Source organism: Aedes aegypti, unplaced genomic scaffold (assembly GCF_002204515.2).
Source record: "Aedes aegypti strain LVP_AGWG unplaced genomic scaffold, AaegL5.0 Primary Assembly AGWG_AaegL5_hic_scaff_1129_PBJ_arrow, whole genome shotgun sequence".
Lineage (NCBI taxonomy): Eukaryota > Metazoa > Arthropoda > Insecta > Diptera > Culicidae > Aedes > Aedes aegypti.
In genome coordinates, this window is record NW_018734547.1 from 22,610 (window position 1) to 31,741 (window position 9,132).

The following is a 9,132-nucleotide window of genomic DNA, read 5'->3' on the forward strand; positions in this document are numbered from 1 at the left end:
ATTGGGGGCACAAATTGAGTGATGGTTCTAACAAAGTTTTCAAATTTCATTCTAGAATACGTATCCGGGATATTCAACGAAGCACTGAAAGAACTGGGCCGCATGTGCATGTCGCATCTAAAGTCCGACAAACCACAAACCAAACTCGGCATACTGAACATGGCCGTGGAGGTGATCATGACGCTCGAACAGCAAGTTCGGGGTAAGTTTCGGAGAAGATAAGTGGCGGAGTATACTTCGAATTCGAATGTTCATGAGATTATTTCATTCGTATGCCCGTAGCGTTCTCCCAGTAAACAGATCGCCATGATGTCTCTAGAGATAAATTCTGTAATTGGGACAAATTTTGTGTCACTGTTTCGCCAAGTATTTTCTGTTCTAGGTTTGAACTGACTGCCATTGTATAGAACTATACAATTTTTGAAGGGCAGCCAAGAACCCTACCATTATTTACCCAGGGCTCTTAAATTGTTCCCATATCTATATTTTCTTTCCGTAAATCTTCTACTAAGCACTGCTGAAGCACCCTTCGCATGATAAGGTTCACCTGAATAATGTTCATGAGGTTCCTATTGAACATTTATTTGATTTATCATGTAAAACTTACCTTCTCATTAAGGGCACTCTATTCCCGTTGCTGAAGGCACTGAACTAACGAGTTTTGATTGATCGTAACAGGGCTTACCCAAATTTAGGTTGGCAGCAATTGTCTGCATACCGAGGGGCATATCAAATAGTGAAAAATTACATACACTGGACGTAAATTGCACTCTCAATAATCGAGACCGCGAAGGAATCGCTTTGGAAGGCTTGTCGGCCTCGATGTCGTAGGTGAAGGTGAAGAATAATTGGATGTTCTTCATCCCCAGGTACGATCCGCCATCGCACGGATGTGCTTGATTGACGGAACGATGATTTTGTAGCCGTCCGTGCACCGACGGAGGGGTGCCTTCAGCCTTGTTTGACATAGTAATTTTTTGACGCAGGCATTTAATTGCTTACGGTCGAGATCACCCTTTATTTTGTAGAAAAGAAACTTCCGCGAGTAACCTACGAACTTTGTTACTGACTGTAATTCAAGATGTAGAAACATTCAAATGAATTAAATATCAGAAACGTTCACTTTTCATTAAAAGCAACCGCTCTGTATACTGATAAAAATCCACACGTTCGATCCGTGTGTTTAAAATTATGGATCGATTCATAAACGTCTATATCGATTTGCTGTGATTTTCTTACAAACTTCGTGTGTGCTACACATTCAATTCTTTAGTTTTGGCTCCATGGACTGATTAATCAAGCGACAACATGAATTCCATAGTTTTCCCACATATGTTCCTAAAACTTTCCTTTTCAAATTCGTGTGCGTCAACCTATGGGTGCATAGATCATCACCCAACACGGATTCAGTGTGTTTAATTTATGGCTATCTTGTGTCATGATCATTATGTTCAAGTTGGCCGATTGAAATCGATGAAGCTTGCTGTCGATTTTCGTGTTCCAAATTTCTAAATTGTTAGTGATCAACCCATAGCGAACTGAATTGCAGTCGGACCTCGTGTCGAACGACAGTCATCATGTTCCAAAAGGAAGAAGCAAATTCTGAAGCTGAAAGTGTTAGAGGGAAATTTGCGGATTCGATTTTCTTTCTCTTAGGGCCGATTTCTTCACCTTCGCTTAAGCGTAAACCACGTTTACCCATACGATTAAAACCAGGTTTAAGGCCTAAGCGGTGGTGAAGAAACCGCTTATTAGTGAAGATGTCCGAGTGAAGGTGAAGAGTACTTCTAGTTTCTGTAAATAAAATGCATTACTTCCAGCATTCCATATGATGTATGGTGTTAGAGAAAAATCGGATTCCCACTAACAGATTTCCTAGCTTTCAGCTTCGAATAAAATGAAATATGTGTCTTCCCGGGCTTCCCAAATTATGGATTTGCGGCTCCCCGCTTGTTGCTGACTCACTGTTGAAAAAAAAAAAAAACATTCAAGTGAGCTTTCGACAAGCAGAGGAGCCTCGAATCCATATTTTGGGGAGCAAGAGTTCTTCTATCAAATTTATTCTTTCAGTCTCATGACATTAATGTTCTATCACACATGACTACCGAAAGCCACTACAATTCGAATTCAATAAGCAAATGAGATGGTTTTCATGATTTAATATTTAGGCATTCATGGTTGTTTCACATGACAACCTAATGTTGATCATGTTATTATCGTGCCGTAGCGTGCGGTTGGCCAGGTTGGCCCCCGCCAAGGGGCGCTAGCCTTCAGGGGGCGCCAAAATGAGAGACGCATTTGGAAAAACTTTAAAGAAAACATATCAAGTAAGGGCGCCTTTTCACAATTTCACAGATATACGTAGACATAATGGTATAAATTGTAGGTAATGCCTGAATCGCTTTTAAAATTTTTTGATAAAAGCTTCTCAGAAAATAAATACATAGAAGGATAGTAAATTGAAGATTCCTAAGAGAAAAGCTTGGAATTATCGTTAAAACAATCATTGGACATTTTCTTACGCCTGTTTTACTAAATAGAAAATACAACAAACTATAAGTTTATTGCTTTTTTGTTCATTTTCAATTAAACTGGAAGAAAAGTTGCAGCATTACAGCTAAATTTGTCAAACAACAGCTTGATTCAGTTCCAGGATACATTCCAACAAAATCCCGATAAATATTTTTTTTTATAGAATCTAGGGGTACTAATTTAATACTATCTTAGAAACGTTTCAAACAGAATTCTGAGCCAAAATTTCAAAGTATATTGGATATAGCTGTTCTAAACTTTTTAATAGTAATCTAACATAATTCTAACCTAAAATAGGATTCTCACAATACCTTTGGCAGGTTTATGATCGGATCTTTAACAGGTTTCCATAGAATTTCACATAGGATTTACATGTGATCGAGGTGTAGGAAATCTTGGCCAGGATTTTCACATAATCCTTGGTGTCATTTTGAAAAAAAAAGGTGGAAATAATTCTGAACAATATTCTTTGAAAATTTGGTTGGCATACTCATAAGTGCTACACATAATTATCAAAAATCTTAATGAAGATTCTGATGGAACCCTTGAGACACTTCTCACAAAATCGTGATCAGAATTCTCAAAAATGTTTGTGTTTTTTTAACTATTTTGAAAGACAACAAACAAACAAATTCCCCTTTCATTCTTCTTGAAACATATTCATAACGCAACTAATTATTTTTAACTAACCCTTTCAACTACTTTGATAAATTTACTTATGCTATAATAGAGTCCTAAAGCCCTGTACCAATTTTAGTGCCAAACGCTTAAGTTTAGGCTAAAAACACATGTTTACTCAATTTTTTGATGTTTTTCGTTTGTTTAAGCCCAAAAAACATTTTTTCAGATTTTGTCACATTCCTTGGCTTAAACTTAAATTTTGGGTATATTTTGCTTTCCGTGTCCCTTCCAAAATGTCAGATAGGAACAACCCCGGTGTTAAAACTGAAAGCCCTGTGGTGTGTTTTGTCGATTAAGAGAACGTCAAACATGATCACAAGTGTCAAGGTTCATTTATGGTCCCAATTTTTAAAATAAAGTTTTAATATGATATAGCCGTTATTTGAGCGGGAAAAATTGCTAAAAATAATTGCAGTAATAAGCCTCTTTCGTGTCATTAATATAAAAAAACAAGATTTTCCATTAAGCATTTTAGGACCCAATTGGATGTTTTTTAAGAAACTTGTAATACAAATATTAATTATTTGAGAATGACTAAAGGCCTCTTTTTATGAAATTATTTTTTGCTGAGAATTGTATTGTAAAGGATCAAATGGTAATTAATTTTTTAAAGTTTTGGACGAACAGTCTTAGATATTTCACAAACATAATAATTCAACATGTTTTGAAGAATTTCCTTCTCGTTAAATGGAACCTTCCTGATCCTTCAAACAAGGGATGTTGTTTCTGATCATATCAGCAGTTTATCATAAATATATGTAGAAAAAAACATTTTAAGAATATTCATTAATATTCATACTGTTTCCTAAACAATAATATAGCCTCTTGCAGAAGTTCCACCAACAGTTTAATGTCTTCTAAATTTAAGTTAATTCTTAGGTTTAATCATAATCCTCTGGAGGATTTGTGGATGAATTCTTATAATGTAGCCATAGAGTTTTGAATTTATCCAGGGTCGTACAATTGGAGGTTCGCCAAGGGCGCATGAAGTATCGCTACGGCTCTGGTTATTATCCGTGAAGTCAATGATGGATTTCATATGGCTACCACACTCAAGTCAAGGGATGGTACAACAAATTATGTCACGCTAATTTCGATTTTTTTTGACACCTCCCCCCCCCCTTTTTTGTCACGTTTTTTTTTGTATGAGTCCTTCGAAAATTTGTAAGGGCTTGTCACGCTTGGCTTCACCCCCCCTTGGAGCGTGACGTAATATGTGCATGACCCCCAAGTGGTTTTTCCTTATTGTGCAATCTTATAAGTAAAACACACGACCTTGACGTGCAGATTTTTCTTAGTGTATATGATTTTATACAGTGCTCGTTCGATTTTGGCACGGTACGTTTTAGGCAACATGAAAATTGTTGGTATGTTGCCAAATTCGAACTGGAACACACTTATCATCTTTATGGTTTTATATTCAATATCTTAATTGCTAGTTCTAGGAACATTGGAATAATTCACATTGTATTCCAGACACTAATTTCAAACTTTCTTCCACAGAACGCAATCTGAACCCAAAAGCCGCCTGCTTAAAGCGGCGAGAGGAGGAAAAAGCCGAAGACGGCCCCAAACTGCCCCCTCACATACTACACCAAACGCCGTACCCCTCACTACCCGTAAGTAACCTCAAGCAAGAACGAGAGTGAGAGCACTGAGAACGCGCGTGTCGTGCCGTGGCATCTATAACTAGCAAAAAATAATGAACAAAATCGCAATCGGTACTTCAAAATTCAAACCCATACCCGCTTAATTCGGCTGATGTATGTGAGCGAAACAATCGAAAGTTATCGTACGCCAAATGATCGAGCGTGTATGATGATACAACCTATACCCCTAGTAAAACAGCACGAGCTAAAATTGCACTCTTTTTCTTCTCTAATTTCTTCCAAACCAACAAACAATCAATCTGCTATCTGTGTGTAATGCGTGCGACCCTCTGAATACCACCCACACAACAACAACAACAACCACTCCGACAACAACTGGCTATTGGTTCAACCCAAAACCGTGATCAATGATATCAATTGTGTGTATGCATTTCAACCATCCCAACTATCACTACGACCACCACCAACAACCTACAACTACAACCAACAATGAACATGAACAATTCCGTGTCTCCCGTTGATCTAATCCGGTTCCGCGTTTGTGTGCGTGTGAGTGCAGGGCCCGCCGCCAAATCTTCCCCACAACCCCGGGCCACCACAATAGCATAATAACTTTAATAACCTTATTCGAAGATAACACTGCAAGCAGCATACATGTACATATACTAGAGCAGCGGGAACCGTTGCAACAGCCGCAGCCACCGCAGCTTCTTCAGCAGTAGAAGAAGCAACAGCAGCAGCAGTGTCAAAATCAACAGTAGTGGGTGAATCGTGTGAGTGCTGGACGGGTGCCGATTGGTGGATGTGGTTGTAAGCGGGAAGAGTGATTGAATGGGTGATCAGAATGTGAGGAAGGTTTGTGACACTGATCTGGAAATGGGAACGAAATATTGCGCTATCCTTTTAAGTAGCTGTCTGTATTGTCAATCGGAACGAGTAACGGATTTTAGAGGAGAGGTAGATCGAACGATTCGGGAGGTTAAGGAATTGATCGGGGAGATCGGGAACAGACTAGAATTGGAGAAACATACGCCGCGAACCCTTCCTCGTCATGAGTTCAGTAAAACAACTAGAGAGTGCTAGGTATTGAAAGTTAGAGAAGCTTATTTTTATTGTTAATGAAGGAATTATAACATCACATCGATCAGACTGTGTTTCACATGTAGGAGTTTCAACTTTTTCAAAAAATTTCGAATTGGACAACTGGGGGTTAAGCAGTGTCGTTTTTTTTAACGGGAATAGGGATTATTTTCGTGAACTCGTGTGAACCAAAAAGAAGAATAAGGTTTGCCAAACATAATGGACTAAATGGAATGAGATACTGGAATTTTGATCTGCTTGGAATGTTCAATTATCAATGTAATCAAATGTTTCAAACACATCAAAGTTCGTCATTGATATACAGTCTCTTCAAAATCAATATCTCCTCAAATTACTGTATATGCCTAAGTGATCCTGTCATGGAACGAGTCCCAAGGTTCCAAAGTCCTTATGAGTTTTTACGAAGGGTTTAAAGAACTCCTCGATGCTTGATGGACGAATAACCCATCCGTTGATTGTCTTTCCAACAATATTCTCCCTTCACCTACTTTTACTTTCCGTACAGTCAGTTTTCTTTCAGTCCATGTATTGACAAATTATGTGTTGTCAATTACACAACAATTCATTTCCGTGTTACACGTTGTTGACGCACATTCCAGCGTTTGTGAGGTCAGTGCCGTGAAATGGCCAGCTGACGACGAACTTTTCTTCCGGACTTTCTGCCTTCTAGTATTTTCCGCCTTTTGTTTCTTTCGGCCTTTTGGTGTTTTTGAACTCAGATGCATCACCGGCCACAAAAGCATACCGCCTTCTAGTATTCTGTCTTATGGTTTGCCACATTCTGAACTTCTTCCTTTAGGACTCAGCAAAAATATCGATTCAGGGAACTGAAACTCTGGAAACCCAGATAACGAATAGTTCGGACAATTGGAATCAACACGGTGAAGTAGCTGGTAAAATGGGAGGAATATGATTTCCAGGCTTAAAAGGACTTTAATACGAACACGTCTAGTTCGGTTGGTTGTCACCAAACTTCTGATCATTGTATATTTTTCCTATTCGGTATCTGAATAGCTCCCTAACAGACTGCAAAAAGGTTTTGAAGGTTCTTTTAACGATTTTTGATAGATGATGTGTTTACGGATGGAGGACCACCTATCAACTCTGACAATTTTGTTACATTTATGAAAAATCAAGCGAAAGCAGAAAGAATCGTAAGACTGGTCAAGGAAGTACTGAAGAAGTTTTTGCTTGATCCAGAAATAAGAACTTTGGATTTTGAAGAACAAATTGCTTATTTTTAGTCCAACTACCGCAATATTTGCTTAGATAATAATTTCCAATTTCCATCCGAAAGATTACTCTCTTATAAGCCAAAAACCTTGATAGACTTAATTTCTCCTTCGAGATTTCAGTTTTTCACAAAGTGGTAGTCAAACTGGTAGTTTACTGTCGATTTGATGGATATTCAGATGATTTGTCGGTAGAATTCATAATAACTCACACCTTGTTCGATTACTCGCGAGTAAATGATCACGAACTTTTTGCTATGCCTATCGATATGTTCTTCCGAGCAGGCGGGTGCGAACTTATTCACACCGAGCCTGTTCGCGAGTCTCGGCAATCCGATAAGAGATCTTATTCTCCAACGGTAACAATACCAAATTTGACATGATCGTGGTCAATAAAAATTTCTTCAGTGTTATGTCTGTTTTTCTGTGACTGTAGGCTTGAAATCACTTTGAATCGCATCAACTTCACTGCTGTCAAGGTAGCACAACCCTACGAAAAATCACACTAATGCCCTTAAAGCAATCATTTCGACGCCTATTTGTAGTGAATCTTACAACCAGAGCACGAGAATCGATATTTATCTAGTTCTAGCTTTTTGCACTAATGGATGCCACAATCTAGCTCACTGTCTGGAAGGGATCGAACAATCTGACGTTTGGTCCGTTCACTATTAGGCCTTTTCACAAGACGTTCCAAGTCCGCTGATCTGGATGCTCTTTGACTACAGTTCTTTTATGGAAATGACAACCTCGTGTTTGTACCGTTCCTCCACCGATGTTAATGCATCGTCCTTCTCTGTCACATGAAAAGGCCTATTGCCCGAGCTTGATTGGAGCAGCCATTGGCGCTCGTGAAAAGCTGGATTTTGTGACACATAATTACCGAATGGCGTTACTTCTGTTTGTCTCTGTCTAACCTTCCACACCCACCACCAGATATCCATTTCACTGTGATCCCGTGCAAAGTAGGCTTGGAATCACTTTGAATCGATTAAGTATCTCGATTTTCAAGGTGACATAACCCTACTTAAATTTCCAGTTGGTTCCATTTTAATTTCAGAGATGTTCAGCAGTTAGCAATAGTTTATTTAACAAGATGCAGAATGATTTTTTATCAGGGGCTCCCCCTCCCTTATATTGGTGATATCGATTTTTAACATTTAATAAAAGGCATTGCCACTGCCCCCTCTGGCTACTCCCATGCGTGCATGACATCAAATCATCATCAATTTTAATGTAAACGTGGTAAAACATGACGATAACAATTATATGACAAATTTAAAATAGGCTGACAAAATCGGGTCAAAAATCTGACAAAATCGGGGGTAGACGAAATCGTGGGCAGACAAAATCGGGGGCTGATAAAATCGGGTCAGTACTGTATTTTGCAGCATAAGGTGTGCATCTATCAAACTAGCCTTTTTGGATAATAACGACGGGTGTTTTAAACATCCAAGTTCTGCATCGAGTCGCGTGCAACATTTTTTTGCAATTTCTCAGCGTAATGTTTTCCCACTTCAAGAAGAAGAATGGAATTAAAAGAAATTAGATTACAGTTATTGCTGAAAAGCGTTGTGTAATAAGTCATTACGCAACTCACACCAGTTAAGAAAATAGACCATATAACGATTGATTAACGTGATGGAAAACAACATATTTAGATGAGAAGTTGCAAAATAGTAGTTCACAAAACAAGTTGCAGAATGATGATTTTTAAAACATAAAAATCGAGTTCTGCAACGAGTTGCGTACAACATTTTTTGTAATTTCTCATCGAAATAGGCTGTTTTTCATCACGCCAATCTGTCATGAAACGGCCTACTTTCCTGCACTGATGTATGTAAGTGGTCTTCTACGAAATTGCAAAAGATGTTGTACGTAACTCGTTGCAGAACTCGTCATAATTATCCTACCCGGCAAGCCTCGTAGGATAAATTTACGACTCGTGCTGTAAAAATCATCATTCTGCAACTTGT

At 38.5% G+C, this 9,132-nt stretch overlaps 1 protein-coding gene across 1 annotated transcript; it reads left to right on the forward strand.

The window, feature by feature from the left end:
* The first annotated feature begins 21 nt into the window (after positions 1 to 21).
* On the forward strand, positions 22 to 6,753 carry LOC110680264 (transcription factor 4-like). The gene is made up of 3 exons (XM_021856079.1): positions 22 to 202; positions 4,717 to 4,832; positions 5,383 to 6,753. Exons 1-3 carry the CDS (start codon positions 22 to 24, stop codon positions 5,425 to 5,427), a joined length of 342 nt encoding a protein of 113 aa, XP_021711771.1. The 3' UTR covers positions 5,428 to 6,753.
* Positions 6,754 to 9,132: the final 2,379 nt, after the last annotated feature.